Raw genomic sequence first — 21,737 nt, 5'->3', positions numbered from 1 at the left:
GAACTTCAAGTCCAACGTTTGCTGCCTCCGTTTCTTCCCTTTTTATCTTTTACCCGTGCCAGCGACGTCCTCGTGTGATGTCGCCGTGATTCACAACCTTTAACTTCTAATTAGTCGCTAATAACGACAATGCGGTATCACCCAACCAACGAGCACCAGCATGATTAAGGGCATCAGAAACATTTGAATATAAACATATTTATTGTGTTTCAGGGTGGAGTTTTCTTGTACCCACTGTAGTGATGGGCGAGATCTTATCGAGTGCGATATACCGCGAGAAATTCTCCCCAAAATAAGTATTAGTCTCCGCGCGATAACGATAAAGCCTGGTCGATGACTTATTTTTGTGTGCGACGGCGTGCGAGACATTCGCGGCTCGTGTGCGGAGCGAAAACAAGTACGGCGGAAGGCGGACGTGAATCTGAGGAGGAGGAGTTTAGCGCTAAATGAGGAGCTACCTCTACAATCTGGAACTGGTTTCGTTACAGAAATTGACTGGAATATAGAAAGTTTGCCAAAAAAAAAAAAAAGGTGGAAACACTTCCGATTTGTTCCACCATCTCAAACACACACCCAAACCCGAGTATGGAGAAAGTCTGAAGATGCGCGAGAGGACGGAGAAAATCGTCGGCGCGTTTGCTTATCGAATTCCTTATCACGAGCAAAGTAAACGATGGACGCAGTGGTGTTTTGCTGCCGTTCCAAACTACCGAGAAGGAAGGAAGGATTCGGGCGAAGGATCCGTAAACCGGACGCAAGATATAACATGCCTTCAAGGAAGTATTTCTCCGGGACGGCCCTGCCAGCGACGTACGACGAGCGCCGTGGTAGGTTACAAACAACGCTGTGTACGGTGGAGTTCTACACCTCGATTACAGGACACGTGGAGTAGCTGAGCGGCGGAGCCGTACGTTAGCAACACGGTCCGCTACATAACGACTGACTGGAGTTTGAACAGCTGTTGCGTCCAGACAAGTTCTCTTTCCACATGACCACACGGGTGAAAACACTGCGAGTGTCTTGCAGCAGTTTCTCCAAGAATGGGATTTAGACAGGGGGAGAAACATGCAGCTGTCGCTTGGAGCCGAAAACAATGGTGAATGCTACTATATTTATATCGTCATCGCAATAAATTCCAGAAAATATCGTGATACAGTTTTAAGTCGGTATCGCCCAGCCCTAATCCCCTGTATTGTGTTTCTGACTGTACTGGCTCATACGTCCATTCTGAATAACATCAACGATGACACAAAGCTGAACTATCGCCCTTATAGCTCACAGAAGGAGCCAGGCGGCATACTTCCTGTTCCGCTGACGTTCTGACAGATCAGTGTGGTGCAAACGTTTCTCATCAAGTAGCCTCCTTCCCCCACAAGACCCACCCAGAAAAACAACAAAACATTGCTTACTAACCCTGCAGCCGCCCAGGCGCTGCAAAGCCCCATGTGAGCCCCTGTCACCGCACGCCCCGCCCTGAAGCAACCTCTCACACACACTCTCCGTTTTTGTTTTTTCTTCGGATTACTGCAGTGACGCTGCCTCTTTAGTCGACAGCTAAGAGCAGTTTGGCAGTCAAGAGGGTGAACAGAGGGAATGAAGACTGCAGCAGACCCGCATGTGCTGACTGAAATCTGATCCTCATAGTAATTACACAAATGGAGCCGTGGTGAGGAATGAGGAAGGAGGCGTGTGTTCGCAGATACAGAGCTGAGCCACGACCCAGAGCACCAAGTGAATCGTCACGAGCTCATTCAAGCGACCAGTACAGAACTGCATAGGAAGAGATGCAGTCTTGAGGAAAAAATAAGTACACCCCATGAAAACTGTTGGTTTTTTTGACATATTTGCACAAGCAAACATTTTATCATCTTCGAAACAGTGCCTATTAAGAAAAGTTGATGCACTCGGTCAAATGACATAAAATTGACATTTTGTAGTGCTTTTCATAATTTAAATGAACAAAAACACAGAGCACATGGGGAAAAGTAAGTACACCCCTACAGTTTTCACACCTTCAATTCCATAGAATTAGAATCAGGTGTTCAGGGTGCCATTGCTTAGGATTCGAACCTGTCTTATTTATACTCCTGTCATATCTAGTGTCTGGTGTTCCCTTTGCTATTGCGGTGTGTGCTGTCATCATGCCAAGATCTAAAGAGTTCTGTAAGGCCTTCAGAGAAAAAAAAAAGTTTGTGGATGTCTGAGTCTTTCAAGGGATTTAAAAAGATCTCCAGATTATTTGAAATACATCATTCCACTGTAAGGAAAATCATCAACACATGGTGCAAATTCAAACGACTGCCGATTTGTCCAGGACTGGCTATCGCAGCAAATTCAGCCCAAGAGCAGAACGACTGATGCAAAATGAAATCTCCAAGAACCCCAAAATTTCATCACAGCATCTGCTAGTAAGTCTTGCAATTGTTGGTGCGTGTACAAGCAGAAGCCACACGAGTCTACTGAACGCCAAGATCAACAGATTAAACAGGTGGAATCAGGTGTGGCTCCTGCTTAGTTGGAATGAAAACCTGCACCCACACCGGTCCTTTCCGGATAAGATTGGACATCCCTGGTTTAGACGTACATTTGGATCCGCACCAAAACAATCGGGCTGAGAACACCTGGCAAACGAACTCTGGTGCGGTTCGCTCGTGGTGAGAAAGCAATCCGATCCAACGGGCCAACAAACTGATCTGTATAGCAATGCATGATGAAATTAGATGAATTATAACAAATACAGTTAAAAAAAAAAAAAAAAAAAAGCCACAGTAAGCTTGCAGACCTGCCGTCTATCCATCTTGATAAATGACCGCTATGGGAACCCCGGAACGTAAGCATGCGCACTCTGACCAATGAGAGGACAGTTTACTCATATGTGACTTGCATAAACACAATTTTGGTACGCTCTGAACTTCAAAATGCAACGTCGTAACAATTCAAGTCCCTGTTTCGAAACAAATCACAGATCTACAGGTCTGAAAATGCCCTAAACAAAATCGGCAGGTATTTTCCTCCGTAGTCACGCCAGGGGCTAACGGTTCAGATAGACAGGGTAGAGGTCCTGCACCGCTATCTACTGTGTCTCCATTTAGCCCTGGGGAGTCAGGAGGAGAGAAGTCCTCTGCCTCATCTGCAAACTGTTTTGTCACGATCCATCTTTATTGTGAGCGTTCTGAAGGCTCTTCCTCCCCTGCCTTTCCCTGCCACGCCTACTCCCCCTCCCGTCTTCGCACAGCCAGCCACGCCCACTCCCCCTCCCGTCTTCGCACAGCCAGCCACGCCCATTTAAGCTGCATTTCTCAGAAACATTTGAGAGGTAGACTTGAGCTGAAAGAGGGGAGGTTTCATCCTGGTCACCACGATTAACCGTTATACGGTATTCCCGCCATTTGGAATCAAATTGGCTCCCTGGGAGGGTTTTTAATGGCGATTAATGGCAATCCCACCATCAGTCTCGGCAACACAACATTAAACTAATTTGTTCTGTTCGAGGATTAATTGCGATGCGATACCGAATTAAATCCATGAGTGAGCACTGATCCTTTTCAGCATCAGTGTTGTTTGACTATGTTTTATGTCATACCATAAAAATATCAAACTACAACAGCGCTACTGGCGACCAGCTTCACTACGCTGGTCACCATAAATCTACATTCCAAAGTATTGCAAATATCGACCGAGTCGATGTGAACACTGAGCCGCACTGAAGAAAGAAACAAAAAAACTCATAATTCCAAAGCCTTAATGCCTAGCTGCTGTTCTCCGTGTTTGTCCCGGTAACACGATCATCTTATTCGGCTAACCGTGTGGTGAAACCGCGGAGTCCGGCGAGTGAGGTGTCGGACACCTCGGGTAAACGCCATGATTTTTTCCCCCCTTTTGAATGTTTTTGTATGAAGACATACATTTTCAATTGTTTGACTTTTACACAAATTGTCAATAAGATTACAAACTATGCTTTGTTTTGTTTTGTTTTTTTTACTGTAAGACATGCCTCTTTAAGGACGCTTTAGGTTATGCCTACTTAAGACCACAGGATGCCTCAGCAAAAGCACACAGCTGTGTTTTCTAGAACAATCTCGTCGACGCTAAAATGTAAAAGTTTATTGTTCACGTGTGTGGCTTGCGCGGATGTGAGTGAAGGAAATGAATACATGAACGTCTGGTGGTAAACGAGTTTACGGTCCCTGGGAGTACCAGTGAACCATCACCAGGCACAGGCATACTCAAAAGATTGATTGATTGATTGATTTTTAATCCTGAGACTTGGGTATTCCTTCAGTTTTAATAAACCAGCCCTGGTTCAGTCGAACCGGAGCTTCTAGAACTTTCTCCATCACACTCCCTCTCTCTTTCCTTATCTCTTAATATCTGTTCCTAAGCCTCAAACAGATTCACAGAGCAGACTTGTATCACACACACACACACACACAAATCCAACCCTCAGGGCAGATTTTAGCCGAGCTGTGAAGCTGGGTTGGCCTTTCTTGGCGTGGAACGCGAGGTGAGCGACGGATCGCGCTAATCAAGTCTCGCCGATAGAGCCAATTAGCATTGCGCTACACAGGTGTCGTGTGTAGATGGGTCCAGATAACAGCGAGCGCTAATCTCAGCTTGATCCAGAACACTCCGCTTCAATCAGAGTCGTGTGTTTGATCGAGCCATCCATTATCACAGCAACGGGAAAATGGTAAGACCCGCACTCCATGAACAACACGAGTTTTAAAACACAAAAGCAGCTTGGCCTCACATATTCTGAGATTATTATTATTATTATTATTATTATTATTACTCCATCCATCCATTTTTCATACCGCTTGTCCTACACAGGGTCGCGGTGGAGCCTGGAGCCTATCCCAGGGAAATCAGTGCACAAGGCGGGGGACACCCTGGACGGCGTGCCAACCCATCGCAGGGTACAATCGCACACACACTCACACACTACGGACAATCTGGAAACGCCAATCACACGACAGCGCATTTGAACTTGGAGAGGAAACCCTCGAAGCACGGGAAGAACATGCGAACTCCGCAGCACTCCGGACTCGAACCCCCGACCGCGAATCGCCTTGATGCACTCTGAACTTCACTCAGCTGCTATTTCTACCGCCACTGTAATATACACTATAACCGAGTCTACCCATTTTTGCTTGTATACGTATACGGCGAATAAAATGATTCCGATTCTGATTAAATCCGCTCAAATCAAACAGGCTGAAAACTCAAGAACAACTATAATAACTTGTATATAATAATCCTGGATTGTGATTTCCTGTAACAAACCCCCGTCTGCTATGCTTCATGGAGCACACGTCTCCCATAAACCATGGCAACATCTCCCTGACGATCGTGACGCGGAATGGCCTAGTTACAATAACAAAGCATCGCAACGGTGAGCCGAATTACGTAAGAAAATTACTCAGCAGACGCACGCGGGTGTTCCGTTTAACATCTATTACGCGTGTAATATGTACAGAAAACATTGTTAAGCAGAGCTAGGCGTTGTGGCGACGGTCCGCCGACTCCGTCGCCTCAGAACCGTCTAGCCCTTTAATATCCGAATTGGTCAAACGGAGAGAGAAAGAGAACGTGCGGCAGGTAACACATCTGATTTGTTACACCGATTTCCTTTCCTTAACCCGTAAAAAAAGAATCCTTTTTCCCCCCATCATTTCCAGAAGCTCTCCACGACTGGCAGATGATGTGCGAGTAATTATATTGATTTCCTGCTGGGATGCAGGCATTAAGTGTGTGAGAGTATCCTCTCTTCCTGATTCTCTACTCTGTAGCTTCCTAGTGGGAGTGAGTGTCTGGCTAAGCGGGGCAAATGGAACGAGACAAGCTGGCTGCGTCCTTGGGACTTTCAGGTCACCCGCACTCACACACAGTAATGGCAAACCCAAGGGGGACGCTGCACCACATACGTGTGTGATATTTGCAGGTGGCAAGGCTAATGTAGGTGATCAGGTTCACACAAAACTCAAGCGATGTTAAGCAGGTATCCATAGAGCCAGCTCGTATACACGCCAGCTCTCTCTCGTACGGTCGTTCTGGCAACTAAATCCAACGCAAAAAACACAGGTCAAGACCCTGACTGGAGACGTGTTACGGTCGGGTAACGTACTAAAGATCAAGAGCATTGTGCGCTACAAGAAGTGTTCATGCTAAAGTGTGTGTATTAAAATGAGGTGTACGTAGTACGCATGGAATTTCAAGTGGGACATCCCTGCGTACATCACGAAGACACTCTGGAATTCAATTTGTGCCAGAAGTACTGAACGTAACTCGTAAGAAATGAACGTAAATATAGAATGAGAGAAGAAAAGCACTCTTCAAAAAAACTGCGTTGTTTATTAACAGTTTTCTAAGCTTCGTTTTCACTAGTCGTGGTTTATGGATGCGCTGCCTCGGTTTTCGTTTACGCGTTCGACGTTTTCGTTTACGTGCCGCACGTTTACTCTTGCCGTTCTAGCAAAAAAAAATTGTGTGGGCGGGGCTTAACAGCAATTTACACTCATTGGCTAATGAGATTTGGATCGACGGCTCGAGTGTCCAGCTGAGGAGCACGAGCATGGTGTTGATTATGACGCTCCGTGCCGTCCCCGAGAACTCATCTCGAAAAAGAGAGTGGTATGAGACTACCCAAACCTCAAAGATTTCATTACGAACTAATACACTGACTAAGTCAGTAAGTCATTTCCACTACAAAGTACAAACGCTAGAACTATACAGAGAACCGCATCGAGAACACGCCACAACATTCATGACACCGAAGTCTCTACTTCCTGGTCAGGGAGCTGACGATCCTAATCTCACTAGCCAGTAAGAGTAAATCGTTGTTAAGCCCCGCCCACACGAGAGATTCGTGCCAGAATAGAGAACGTAAATAAAAGGAAGCTTAGAAAACTGTTAAAAGAATGCTGTTTAGTGGAAGACCGTGTTACATCTTTGCCACTGACTTCACTGCTTTCGGACTGCAACGGACTGTTGGTTCTGATTTAAACCGATAGTTTACGGAGACTTTTGGAGGAATAAATGGCCATTTTCTTGATGGTCGGCAATCATCATCTTCGGTGGAAGAAGAAAAAGAAAAAAAAAAAAAAAAAAAAAAAAAAAAGAGAGAGAGAATGAATCTGGGAATAAAACTAAAAGCAATGGTTAGAAACAAACTAAAAAGTGTGGCAGGAGCACACTCCAGATGGGACGCATGGCACATTCACACACTCGTTCACACCTAGCATGGCCATTCCAGATACCAGTATGTTCCTGGGACATGGGAGGAAAGTGGAGAACCCAGAGACTTTGACATTCCACAGTGACCCGAGCTCAGAATCGAACCAGGATCAGGATCCACAGCGGTCATGTACAGGTACAGTTTAGTGTCGTGCATATACTGTGACTATCCGCTGCACTTTTAACCCCCAGCGCCCTATAAACACAATAGGAAATGGTGTTGAGTGTTTTATTCGAGTTGCCATGCTCCGGTCTCCTTAATTCCCAAACACAAAGACTAAATGATACCTAGAAACGTCAAGGCATTAGCTGTAAGTCCTACACGCGCCTCAGGACGGCTCGTTATTATGCGGACGCACGTAGAACACAATGCTGTTTGGTGTTAAACCTGTTGTAGTGGCAGTGAGGCTTGTCTAGCTAATACATAAGCAATATGGTAGGGGAGCACGCTTGTGAGATTACACACCAATGAAAAGAATAATGTGTATGTGTGTAAAAATCTCTCATCTTGAATATCTTGAACACCACAGAAGCCCTTTATTGAACGGAAGCCAAAATACGCCAGGAAGCGGTTAAGTGTGAAAGTCGGTCAAAGTCAAAATCCCAGGAAGATTCCACTGTGATTCTCGGTCTGTACTACGAGAGATGGAAGAGAGTATTTATCTTCCAATGCCTCATTGTTACAGATTCCCCGTACAGGTGGTTAAAATGATGACGCTGTTTAAATTTCATTACGCCACCGCTCTATTGCATTCTCAGATCTGACGGTGTTGATTACTTTTCTAGAGCAGCAGCTCTGACGGTAGTCCCGGCTGTCATTCGTTCACGTTAACACGCTCGTTTTCAAACACGCTGTCCTTTCTAAGAAACGCGTCGGAAACGCGTCGCACCACCCAGGTGTGGAGGATTTTCTTTAAAAAAAATAATAATAAAAATTAAAAAAAGGGAGCACACCCCCATCGTGGTTTATTCCTTATATGAAGCGGAGATTGTCTAGTTCCATATACACAAGGACAAGCCTGAAACGATCGATCGGCGCAGTGTCACAGACACCGGTGTACACAAAACGCTGGACACGGGGGCAAACAGACCCGCTTACAAGCACGCAGTCATGCAAACACTCTCACCCACATACTCAATCAGCAAGCCACAATTCACAGTCAGCTATCATCTGGAACTCATTCGGCGCAGAGACGGGCAAGGTAACCTTCACGTCAGAGCTGAAATTAGCAAGCCTATTTAGATCTTCAGTCGCTAAGGGAAGACTGGTTGTTTTCTCATCCAGCGCCGTGTCTAAACCGAGCAGGCTGGCCGCGTTAGCATCGTCAGACGAGAGAGGTGACCAAGGAGGACGCTTGAAAAGACCCGTCAACGCTTTGCAGTGGCTGGTCTCCGTTAACAGCGACGAGCTGCAGCGAGAGGCAGAGAGCCCAGAGTGATGAGCTTTCACTTAGCTCAGATACGCTGGAGGTGATCATCATGACCCTCACCTGCTCTGTCCTCCTACAACGGCCAGCTCGGCCCTCCAAAGTGTTACGCATCACGCAGTAAAATCTAAACTTTAAATATTTCCTCTCAAGAAACAAAAAAAGTGTGTAAAATTAAAATGGTGGTCTTAAATGATTTTTCATCTTCCTGCGTCAGGGTCGTGGTGGATATACCTGGAACACTGGGTGTGAGGTAGGAATACACCCTGGACTGATTTGGCTCACACACACACACACACACACACACACACACACACACACACACACACACACACACACACACATTTACAAGCAGGGCCAGTTAAGCGTAGCCTAAGTGTCTGATTACTCTATACTGAATGGACTACCATCTTTGTGAAAGAATGTAAAATCGGAACTCACCAACCCTGTTCCTTGAGATCTACCTTCCTACAGGTTTCATCTCCAACCGAAATCTTAAGGCAACGACGAGATGGTCAGGTGGACACGATTATACTGGGAGCTGAAGGTAGATCTCCAGAAACCAGGTTGGTGACCACTGATGTAAAGGACGAGTAGAAACATGGAGCTCTTTTGGACAGAAACTGAGACAGGAACAATTCTTTCTTCCATGATTGTTCCATTCACTTACATACATATGTCCAAAAGTTTGTGGACACCTGACCATCACATAAATCTGTGCTTGTTGAACATCCCATTCCAGATGTAGTCCCCATATGTACTTATAATGACCTCCACTCTTTTTGGAAGGCTTTCCACTGGATTTTGTAGCTTGGCTGTGGGAATTTGATGTCAAGACTCTATGCAGGACGCTCGCGTTCTTCCACTCCAACCTCGGCAAGCCATGTCTTCACGGAGCTTGCTTTGTGCACAATGGCACGGTCATGCTGGAACAGATTTGCGCCTCTTGGTTCTAGTATAGGGAAATTGTAACGTTACAGCGTACTAAGACATTCTAGACAATTGTGTGCTTCGAACAACGTGGCAACAGTTTGGGGTAGAACTACACACGGATGTGATGGTCACATGTCCACATACTTTTGGCCATGGAGTGTATGTGCATGTGAAAATGTCTTTATGAAGCGCGAGAGTAGGGTTTAAAAAAAAAAAAAAAAAAGTCAGTGCTCATTAAACGCATACTGGAAGCTGAATGAGAACCCTTTTTTTTTTTTTTTAAACTTGTTCACTGAAAGCACATCCCTGGTTACTTAATGTGACTTCGTAGCTGCTTTAATCACTTCTCCAGTCTTCAATATAATCTCCAGACAGACATCATCCAAAACCAATCAACCAAAAACAGAATTCTATCGCAGAGTAACTTTTGATGAATGGCTAATTAATAAATTCCTTAAAGGAGGATTTCAGCATGGAAATTCCCTGTCCAATGAAGTCAAGGTCCCAGACCTCAAAATTGGAACGCCAAAAGCTTCAGCCAGCTTTAATATCTCAGCAAATCTTATTAGCAATCTAATTAAAGGTCATGGACAAATAATCTTTTTATTAACGTCATTAATATTCATGAAGCTCGTAAATCCTGCTCAACTCATGAGAATGAGGGAGTACAGTAAGTGTTATTTTGAACACTTTCCTCGCTTCAGTTCCTCATGTAGTACTGAGGCAACGATCCAGACCGTACACGTCCTCCGTCGCCTAAACGTGAAGAAAAGTCGGGTTTCGGGAGGAAGCAGCTGTTAGCGTAGTTCTTATTATTTCTCGAACAGGAGAACAGAAATTTATCATGCACCGACCTTGTAAAAAATACTCCACTCATACATCAGAATCACATCTCATCGTACTGTTCAATTCTCAACTCTGATTGGTCAGAAGGTGTCAATTCAATCACAGGTTTACTGTATATCCGTGTGCTTGTTCTAATACAATACTGTTTCCATAGTAACAGCTCATTCACATGGACTTGTATAGAAGAACTGCACAAAGTCTAGGCCTGATAGTGAACAGATTTTGTCCAACAAAGACATTAGGAATAGAACACTTCAGGCTGTGCTGTTATTGGAAAATGATCGACTTTTTAACTTGTATATATTTGAACTTTATTTGACGTTCTATGTACGGTTTGTTTGAGTCTAATGACTTTTAAGTGTTTAATGATTTTTTTTTTTTTAAATCCACTAGCTCACCTAGGATCATGCTTGAAATACCAGGACGGAAACGCATGTGATTAAGCTAGCAAATTTATGACGTATAAATGTCAAAAAGTTATCGGTCCTGCCTGCTGTCGATAAACGCCAGTGGTGATGTTTTAGAACGCGAGTACGTAGTCACGTCGCCGGAAATTGAGTCATCGGCATCCCAGTGTGTAGTGAGCCGGGATCCTTACCAGTAATCGAACTTGTGTACACGATATACTGATTCGCCACCTAGCGAGCTGATTGAGCTCGGGAGCACCCTAAATTTACTTAGGGTCCTGGGGTAAATTTCTTAATTTACAATTTCTTATTTATTTCATTCCCAATCGGCCATGTCGGCGTTTTTCTCCGTCCTCCTCTGAGAAAATTTACAGGCTGAATTACCTACTGTTCAGCAGTCACTTGATCATTTTAGTCCCAGAGACACGTCTCTGATTTTCGATGCAGATCTCGTGTTGAGAAAAAACGAAAACTGCTAGTTAGTCTCGTAAGACACATATCAGTGATCTTCCCCGGGATATTAAACACTCCCCTAACCGCAAAACAACTCATTAATGCTTTAGATGAGCCACTCAACCGTATACATGGTGCGGGTAATAAAACCTTCTCTACACTCGCTAACTGGGAAACCATGGCTTGGACGCCATGTCCTTAATGGAGCGTGATCATATGATCAGGCAAACGTTCGGGTTTGTGGAAGATACAAACCGCTAGAAACTGGTCATTTATTGCTGCCCAGATATGCGTTTTATCACTGATGAGATGTGTAAAAAAAAATAAAAATGACTACAGACATCCCACTGATAAACTAATCCAATCCGAATAAGAATATCCACAAACGCTTAATGGTCGGATAAAATTCATTGCGAACGAGGCACCTGAAAGCCAGTGCGAGATTATGCACCAAGTTGAGTAGGACATTGTTTATTTTCTTTCCTGTTTGCAGAGGTCTGCGCTCCACCGAGAACAGAGTCTGGCTGTTAAGCATACATTTTGTTGGCCGGTGCAGCAACGGAGAACCTCGCCAAACATTACGAAATGTGTTCCGACTTACGCTCCTTATCCTGATCAGTTCTGATAGGCCGATCGATATCAAATGTGGGGTCAGTGATTTTTAAAACGTCACTATCGACATGTATTCAGCCAGCTATACGTTGCCCTGAATGCTTGTAAGCACATTTTACCCTGGGGCACCTCGGTTATTACCGACGCGGTGCTTATAGCTTGTGAAAATAAGGAGCAATTAAATTTTTTTGAGCCTTAAAACCTCCCATAAAAGTGACGTGGGAGGTGTGAGCTGATTAGAGCCTTCGGATTTCAAAGTCCAGCATAATAAAGCTATGTTTAAACAGTGGGTGCAGTCTAATCAGATGGTTACAGGATGATAAAAACAAATCAGGGTAACAGTCACATTTTCACTCAAGCAGTGGAGTACACTCACGGATCAATTTAATTTAATAACGCATGTACGCCTGATCAGTCACGGAATTATCCAATCAGCCAATTATGTGGCAGCGATGCAAATACAGGTCTTCATTAAAGTTCCACACACAACATTCTCTAGAATTTACAAAGAATGGTGGAGAAATATATTAATGGGTTAACGAGAGAGGTCAGAGGAGAACGGCCATACTGGTTCGAGCTGTCTGACAGGCTAAGGTAACTCAAATAGCTACTCTTTACAACCGTGGTGAGCTCGGAACATGAACATCTCGGAATGCAGAGGACGTCAAACACCGAGGCAGAACAGAAGAAGGCCGCGTTGGGTTCCCGTCCCGTCAGCCAAGAATAGGAATCTGGGGCTACAGTGAGCACTGGGTCACCAAACCTGAACTTTTGGTGATCATACAGGGAATCCTAAAAGTTTCCAGACACAGGGGACTACTGTATGTACGCCAGCACCACGTCGGTTGTGTCTACGTCAGTGGATGTTCGTGGACGTCGACTTCTCGGTCGGTCGTTTGTTAATAAGTTTGGTAACAGTGTCGTGTGTGATGTGCTCGCCATGTTTCCTGTTACATCGCAACCTTGCGACAACTTCCCGATCCAACCGCGAGTATGATTACAATACGTTCTTCTTTTGTGAAAATTTAGAAGAAATTTTGCGGAATTTTTTATTTTTTTTTCCAAGTGTTAATTTCGCCTTTGAATGGAGACTTTTGAGACACCCTGTACAGCGGCGGTCACCAACCCTCTTCCTTAAGATCTACCTTCCTGCAGGTGTCATCTCCAACCAAAATCTAACACACCTGTTTTACTTGATCAAGAACTTCTTAAGGAAATGATGGTCAGGTGGGCACGATTATGGGTAGTGCCTAAGTCTTCAGGAAGGTAGATCTCCAGGAACAGGGTTGGTGACCACTGCTGTAGAGTATTTATCCATGTACCTGATTCATTCATCACCACCAATGACAAATGCAGGACTTGAAATGTCAAAAAGCAGACGCACCATGAACGCTACATGAAATCAATGGGTCACTTTTTGTTTTGCAGGTCTATCAACCACTTTAGTGGGACAGGTTGACGTGTCGAGGGGTGTTCTTTCACTGGGCAGAGCTGCTACTTTCTTTCTGTGCTAATCCAGATCACAGCAGCTTCGCAGTCAATCAGAGCAGCAGGGTTAATTAACTTATTCTAATCCTGATTGGATTAATGTGCCGTAAGGTTGTCGGGGGATCACCGTGCCTATGTGGTTCCTTCACACGCGCAAACAGAATAACTACAGGCATGGCATTGTTCTTAATCGATCACGCAGAAAGGTGGAGTGAACCGAATTTAATCAAGACGGCGCGCCGGTATAACGGATAGAACTGTGCTGAGCCCACACCCACATCATGATTTATGGCAGGTAGCTTTATGGCCATTTTTCCCCCCACAAAAATGGGGGCACGTTTATAGGGCAGCCACATAAATACAGAGCCGGAGCAGGTTAAGTATCTCTCTCTGAGGTCTAATACAAGTGTCAAGAGTAGGATCAGAGCCATAAGTACAGCTTATAGATCTGGGGAATTTGTGTGCTCGGTCATATTTCCCATGATGCTCCTGCAGATGAAGACGTGTAAATTGAAGCCCTGACTCTGTACTGACTCTTCTGGATTGGATTAGACCACCTGAGAGCAAAAGTCTCATCCGTGTGAGCTCCACCAAACGTCTCAACCTCTTCTGCCTTGGGTTCTGTGAACAGCCGGGTGAGTACTACACTGACCCAAGAGTCACTGCTACAGACATCAATCATAAAACTCTTCACTGCGCTTTCCTTTCGTGCTGCACAGACAGCGAAAACCCGAGCTCTGCCGTCACTGCACGGTCACGTCATATGCTTCCAGGCTCCTGTACAGCTTTACGTCAGCGCCCCTTACGAGAAACCCCTGCAAAGGCAGACAGGGCCAAAAATACCACGTGCAATAAAAGCTTTGATATATGAAGCTTCAGATGGATTCATGGTCAAACTGGGGTCTGTTCCAAGTAGTGGAGAGAAGAGATACGGTCTCAGCACATGCAGTAAGGATATACGGTAATGATCTGGCAGGAAAAGACAGGCACACTTAAATAAATTGGGCCGGTTAGTCCCTTACGTTTTTGCTAGAAATTTCCGGACGCCGAGCGTGTCGGTGGGTGGATCCGTGCACGTTGCCTGCCTCATGGATGGATGGATGGATGAAGCACAAAGCACAAGCTCAGAAACGGAAATCCGCTCCAAACTGGGAAAACCCGGGAAGGCGTGAAGGGAAACCCGGAACAGAGAGTCAATCGTGTGCCAGTCATATAGGAGAATAAATACACGTCGAGAGGGGAGGAGGGGGCGCAGTGGGTGTGTGAGAGAACGAGAGACGGAGAGAGAGATATGGATTGCTTGAGGGTCATTGAAGAGTTCTGCAGCACCATCTCCACACATTCTCCCTCTCACACACACACACACACACTGCAGAGGCTCAGGAAACACACCGCTCACCTTACCCGATTAACAGGTTTAACAAAATCAGTGCCACGTAATCGTCACTAATACGATAGTGTGTTATAATCTAAATAACCTCAACAGACCAAGAGCAATGACCGCCTGAGTGTTTCTGGGGACCCCACAAGGACCTTATGGGGACGTTCCTGGTCCTCATGAGGAAAACTGTTTTTTTTTTACTAAACAACTTAAAATAGTTTTGTAAAAAAAAAAAAATTAAAAAAAATGCTTTTGTTTACTAAGGTTAAGGTTAAATTGTTGGGGGTATGTATGGAACTATTTCAGTGGAAGGTCCTCACAAAGATAGTTGGACAAACATGTGTGCACAAACGTGTGTGTGTGTGTGTGTGTGTGTGTGTGTGTGTGTCCTTCTTCCATTCAAATAAAGTTGTGCACCGACACTGTTGCATTCAAGGTTATCCCGGAAAAGGACCCTTCATTTCCTCATCATAACGGAGTTTACCCTGATCACCTTAACACGGAAACGTGACCGGAATGTAAAACTGTACAGCACATCTGCGTTAGCTTCCACCTCTGAGCAGTGTGTGTACAGTTACACGCCAAAAACACACCGCGCTCGCGAGCGAATATTGCAGTGTCACAAACCGAATAGTGCTGAATGCTGACTACGAGCCGTCATGGTATCTACTCATAAACAACAATAACAGTGTATGTACACTCGAATAAGTCTTTAGGTCGCTACTTCCTTATCGACAGGACGGTACAGTACCAGAAGAATCCACCCCTCATATGTATTGTATATTTATCCTTTCCTGTCTTATCCCACTCCCTCCCTTTTTTTCCCTTCCTCCCTTCGTTTCGTTTCGTCCACACACTCCTTACCGCTCCTGTGTGCTGGTGTTGCCGATGTGAGGAGACACCGAACGCGGGGAAAGGAGACGCTACGGCGGCGCTGCTCCGGGGCAGCAAGAGTCTGCACACTTTCGCGGCCATGTCTGGAAGAGAAACCTTGGAGCCGGACGGCAACTGCTGCGGGGTGAACTGAGGGAGACCGTCGAGGGAAGGGAAGGGAAGAGAGGGAGGGGGAGAACAGGGCGGGCTAGCTGGGCTGGGCTGACACACACACACACACACACACACACACGTACAGAGAGAGAGAGAGAGAGAGCGGAAGATAATTTTAGTACAGAAATGCGGAACAAACTGCAGCTCTTCTCCTTCGTCTGAAAATACTTCAGTCATTTGCTAGCTTTGAGCCTGACTATGCGTTACCATAACAACAACAAAAAAAAACGTTTTTTTTAGACATTAGTAACCTTTTTTTTTTTTTTTTACGTTTAAACTGAAATATGGAAAGTAAAGATTTGATTGGTCAAGACGGTTACCTGCTGGCCCGGCACGAGCGCGAGCACTTTTTTGTTTTCGTCCAATGAAAAGAAGCCCATCCGGCGCGTGCCTCAGTTCGGCAACTTAAAATAGGCGGTGCTTGCGGACCGCCCTGCCAATCAGAGCACGCGGGACGCTTGTCGACTCTGTAATCAGAGGGAAGTCCTTCAAGCAGTGTTAGTTAGCACTGACGGAAAGAACTCACAGAGCTTTGTTTACTTACATTTTCAGTCATGTAATGATAACACTCGCTTTTAAATATTAATCAGAGCCATTTGTTCATCCATCATGTCCGAGTCTCTACTGAGAAGTCATGTCACAGTCACACTGAGGCACTGTTGTCCTTCTGTCTTGGCAGCAGTTCTGTCCTTTCCATCATATTATTACTTTCCTATTATTAGATTATCCTTAAATCTGCTCTGCATTGGAAAGTAGGTGCTTGATTCGACTGATCAGACAAAGCATTTACTTCACTCTCCTCACACGTGCACACAACAGGCTAATGTAAAAATATCGAGCCCCATGCTTACAGTTTATCAATATGATGATTCATTAGTGTATCTGGACCAGTTAATGAGTCCTTCTGTAGCATGACTAATGACTGAAGTGAAGAATAGGCTACCAGAGGATATATTCTAAACTGTGTTCAAACCAAGTGCTCATTAAAGAAATGGGGAGTTGGGGGGATGTAAAATCTAATTTAAACTACTGCTTGGGTGTCCTCCTTTTTCAGTTTTCACTGGAGCTTTGAGACTTGTATTACTTGTTAAATAAGTTAGCCTCATATTGCCAGAGCAAAACGGAAGAAGAAAAATCTGAATAGCAACATACTTCAGCTAAAGTGCTACATTTGAGTTGAGTGCAGAATATTTTAAATAGGAATTTTCTTTGTACTATATGGTGACCTGGTTTGGGACCAGACCTGGGCGGCTGTGGCTCAGGTGGTAGAGTGGGTTGTCCACTGATCGTAGGGTTGGCGGTTTGATTCCTGGCCCACATGACTCCACATACCGAAGTGTCCATGGCGAGCAAGACGCTGATCCTTGAGTGTGTGTGAGTGTGTGTGAGTGTGTGTGAGACACAGTGTAAAGTGCTTTGGATAAAAGCACTATATAAGTGCAGACCATTTACCATTACCATTTGGTTTGATCCTGAGCTTTGGCTGATCTGTGTGCAGAGTATTGAATGTTCTCCCATGTCTGTGGGTTTCCTCCAGGTTCTCTGGTTTCCTTCAAGCAAACGCTTACTTCCTTCAAGTAAACGCAAAACGCAAGGTTTCCTTCAAGTAAACGCATCCATGGTTTTGCCAAAAGCATGGATGTAGTTGGATTGCCGGCGATAAATTGTACCCAGGTATGAATGAATGTGTATGTTCATGGACCAATGTCCCATCAAGTATGTGTTCCACACTGATAACACCCAGTGTTATCCTTCGTTGGGTACAGATCAGAATATTGCTCCTGGACAATTGTTGATCCTTCCACACCCTTCCAGCTGGGCAATAACAAACTTGTACTGTGGGTAACTCAATCGGCTCTCTCTGCTTGTCTTGCCCATGCTGTCCGGGTCTCATCCTCTCCCAGGTGCAATGTGCTGCAGTGCAGGGGTGATGCAATTTAAATGTAAATCAGGTGGAAGATACAGGGACCATGATGCAGGCCACAGTGGAACTGGTCATCCACAGGGAGAAGGGTGGCGGATTGAGTTTTTACACAATTCCCTGTAGCATGTGAGGCCTAGTGGGCAAAACATGCGATCATTAAGACATATTACATAAACCTTCTGCGTATTATGTAATAGATCCTCCCAAATCATACATATAATGTTTCTTTCATATTCTTGTTTAGAAAAACTATACTCTTGTATATAGTGATTTAGCAGTTTACTGAGTATACCAGTCTTGTAACTAATAAGTTTCTAGCTCAGTGTATCTTTTATCACCATTTCTGTCTCTACAGACGATCAGCCCACTAGAGATAACCTGTGGTGCTTTATCATGCAATCTGATTACACTGTTAATAAAATTGCATCAGAGTTATGCAATTTGTTTTTCTGTTTTCTTCTCTTTTTAAATTTAAGAATCAATAAATAGCAAACATGTGAAAACTGTTGGAATTGCCGAGGGAATCGTTGTATTTTCAGGTAATCAATACACGATTCACAATGAGCAAATGAAATGAGCTGAGAATGGACTGTTTCGTGTGCAGTAGACCAAGGCATGTCTAATAAAGTCTTAAGGTTTTTTTTTTTATTATTACTGTTGCTCTGTAGAACAGCCAAATTAAACCCATTTCACCACAGGAAGACATTAACATGGCCTACCCCTTGCCTAAGAATATTATCTTTAATTTATATCAATGATAAATATAAATCTCATGGTGAAATTGACTTGCTAAATTGAAATTCTATGTTGGTAAACAAATGATATCTTTTTCTTAAAACCTATACTGTATGTAGTTTTCCTCACACAGAGCTATGCTGAATGTGTATGGAGTCAGATAATATACAAATACATATTACTATTGATGACAGGAGCAGGTTTAATGGGTGTACGCTTCACACAAGTGCTCATTGTTTCTAAACAGTCACACTGTTTCTGCCTCACATCTGTTGCTCAGCCCATAAGGCCCCTGCCTAACAACAGAAGGTCCTACATACATGGCTGACACTTTGGCTACATTGCCTCCAAGTTATTGCCATGGGTGATTGTCACACTACATCAAAATACATGGCCAATATTTCCACTGCTGATGTGGAAAATTTGGACAAAGAAGATACAAGAAGGGTGTGAATTAAGGGGGGGAGGGTTTCGGATCCCCCCTAAATAAGGCTCGATGTAAACTATTTTTCACTATCAAAACTCAGTAGTATGTAAAAAATTTCAAGAACGCCCCTGCCCCATCTTGTTTTGACGTCCTTCAGGGACAGCACAGTGTTTCACTGAAGCACGCATCTGCATTACGTGAACTAGTTTATCTGGGCAAACTGAAAAAACCCATGAAATAAAAGTCTACGAGCAGTGAGATTAAGTGATAAGCTAAATCAATGATTCGGAGAAGATCATCACTCACACCGTACACCCCCCCCCCCCCCCCCCCCTTTTCTCTCACACTTTTTTTTACACGGATACACACACAAGCACAGGCCAATGAGACACAACAAACTGAAAAGACGAGCCGTGCATTGTCTCCTGAACTTTCCATGACGCAGTGCGTTTGCACGGCCACACCTTAAAGTCAGGCACCTGGCAGGCGTGGTTGCCCGACAGGGAAAGCGAACGACATACCTCACTTAGCCCACATGAAATATTCATCATACTAAAGCGCAAACAAAGCAAGACTCCATCTATTATACAGAGTAGTTGTAATTATACACTCCTCTGCACCTAGTCCACACCTGGACACCTTCAGTCATGAAACAGGGACACACATTTGTACACGAACTCTTATACATGACAGTTTAGTTTGTCCTGTAAGGAAATATGGGCAGAATATGGTGTGTTACATGGTGTTACATTCATAATAACATGTACAGTACTTTTAGGTGAAACAGATATTTGCCATGTTAAAACACTCATTTCTTTTGATAATTGATCAGCTGTTTGCTGACAGGAACAAAAAACACGAAGGCTTTCAGAATCAATCAAGGGTGTGTACACAGTGTCAGAGTCCAAGCGAGATACAGTAAATGGACACTTAAACCTGCATTACTTGCTTACATCTGCAAACACACCCACACACCCACACATTGCAGGTCGCGTGGTACATGTAACTTGAGGGCTGTTGTAGTTTTCCATCCTTCACCTGTGTGCAAAGACAATGTTCCTATTTTCACTGTAAACTTTACTGCTAATATTAATGTTTACTGCTAATATTTACTGCTGTATTCATTACTATGCAGTGAAAGTTTTCCTAAACAAGCCAGTCCCAGTGTATTCTATACTAGCAAGCCCTTGGGAGGGTGATCCATACCACATTTACACCTACGTGCAGCATGCTAGAGTGATTTGCCGTGAGTGTGACAGGGCAGATAGACAGATCTGGTGTGGTGCATCATTACTTAAGACTGCACAACCCTTTGATGATGGCACAACGTATTTTACTGTCAGGATTTCTTCAGCTCTTGCTCCAGGAGAAATAAAGTTATGCATATTAGGGGTGTAATGCAATGCAAAAATCTGTATCTGTTAGGCATTGCAAATATCCCTATTTGTATCTGTATTCGGATTTAACCCTAAACTGGAAGTTCCATCTATCTATCCGTCCATTTTCCATGCCACTTGGAAACTCAGGCACAAAGACAGGGTGCAGACCCATCCTAGGACACACATTCACATCTTACAATGCGAGTCTTTGGACTGGGGGAGGAAACCATAATACCCGGAGGAAACTCGTGAAGCACGAGGAGAACACACAAACTCCGCACACACAGCTGGAGGTGCCCCAACCCCGGAAGTGCGAGGCAAGCGTGCTAAGGACTAAGCTACAATGCCCCACCCTATTTGCATGGTGTGTGTGATTTCCTCACAGGTTCCTCAACCTCAGCTACATCACTCGAGTTCATAATTGTCTCAAATTGGCCCTAGTGATTTTTTTGTTTGGACCTGCTCATGATATTTTCGAATGAACTTAGCAAAATATAAACAAACTAGTAGACTTTTTTATCGCACAATGGCTCACGTTCATGTTAATGGTCTTTACTTGTCCCATTCATTTAAAAAAATTTTTTTTTTTTTTTGCGCAGAATCCCAATCCCGATCCACACGTCTGGTCTCAACCAGATCCCCTGTGAATATTTCTAGCAAGCTTTCTTTGAAAAAATGAATAGTGCACCTCTTATTATTTAGAATACATTGTCTGTTGCTGCATTTGTATTTGCATTTGTAGCCTGATTTGAATACAAACTTTCTTCTCTCAAAACCAGCCACACCATGTCTGTCCCCTGCCCAATTCTTTCTGGAGTGAAATTGTATCAAATCTAGGCGATATTCAAATCCGATTCAAAACTGGAGTCTCTATAATTTCACTTGTTCAAGTCCACTGCATGTATTACACTCAGAGCTTGGAAGGACAGAAACGCATGCTTCACTGTAGGAGGATCCAGTTTCGCACTTGGTTAATCCGTAAACAAATGTGCTGAAGAGACCCTAATTTTACCCAGAGTGTGTGATAACACCACCCTACAAATTACATCTCAGTGCAGAGCCAGATGCCTATTAAAGAGCTGAAGAAAAGAGAACAGAGACCGGTGGAGATAACGGCTATTTTCTGCTCCCTGGTCTCACTTTTGGTAATCTATGAATATGCACAGATGGCTCTAGTCTGTGCGCTCACAGTGTGCAACGTTGTGATAACAGTTCGGTACATTTATGAAGGTTTTCATTCATCCAGGTCAGCAAATTGTCCATAGTTATAATAAATAAAACAGGACTTGGTATTATCTTGAAGACGGTTATCCAGTCACTGGAGGGATTTCAGTAGTTGGAGCGCTATTACTTTCAACTGAATGGTGAGAAATTAGCCAGCAATTTGATTCACACTAGCGGGTGATTCCCACCAGTGTTGTATTGATTTTTTCTGGGTCAGAATT

At 44.2% G+C, this 21,737-nt stretch overlaps 1 protein-coding gene across 1 annotated transcript in view; it reads right to left on the bottom strand.

Annotated features, from left to right (window-relative positions):
- Positions 1-16,233, bottom strand: part of mcu (mitochondrial calcium uniporter) — a 61,491-nt gene extending 45,258 nt beyond the window's left edge. The window contains exons 1-2 of the mRNA XM_017463447.3: positions 16,148-16,233; positions 15,645-15,875 (exon numbers count right to left, since the gene is read on the bottom strand). Of these exons, the coding sequence (XP_017318936.1) occupies positions 15,645-15,875; positions 16,148-16,207 (291 nt within the window). The 5' untranslated portion in view covers positions 16,208-16,233. The remainder of the gene's footprint in view (positions 1-15,644; positions 15,876-16,147) is intronic.
- Between the last annotated feature and the right edge of the window lie 5,504 nt (positions 16,234-21,737).

This window comes from Ictalurus punctatus, chromosome 3 (assembly GCF_001660625.3).
Source record: "Ictalurus punctatus breed USDA103 chromosome 3, Coco_2.0, whole genome shotgun sequence".
Classification (NCBI taxonomy): domain Eukaryota; kingdom Metazoa; phylum Chordata; class Actinopteri; order Siluriformes; family Ictaluridae; genus Ictalurus; species Ictalurus punctatus.
The sequence above is the reverse complement of the archived record's forward strand: the minus strand, read 5'-3'. Positions and strand labels throughout refer to the sequence as shown.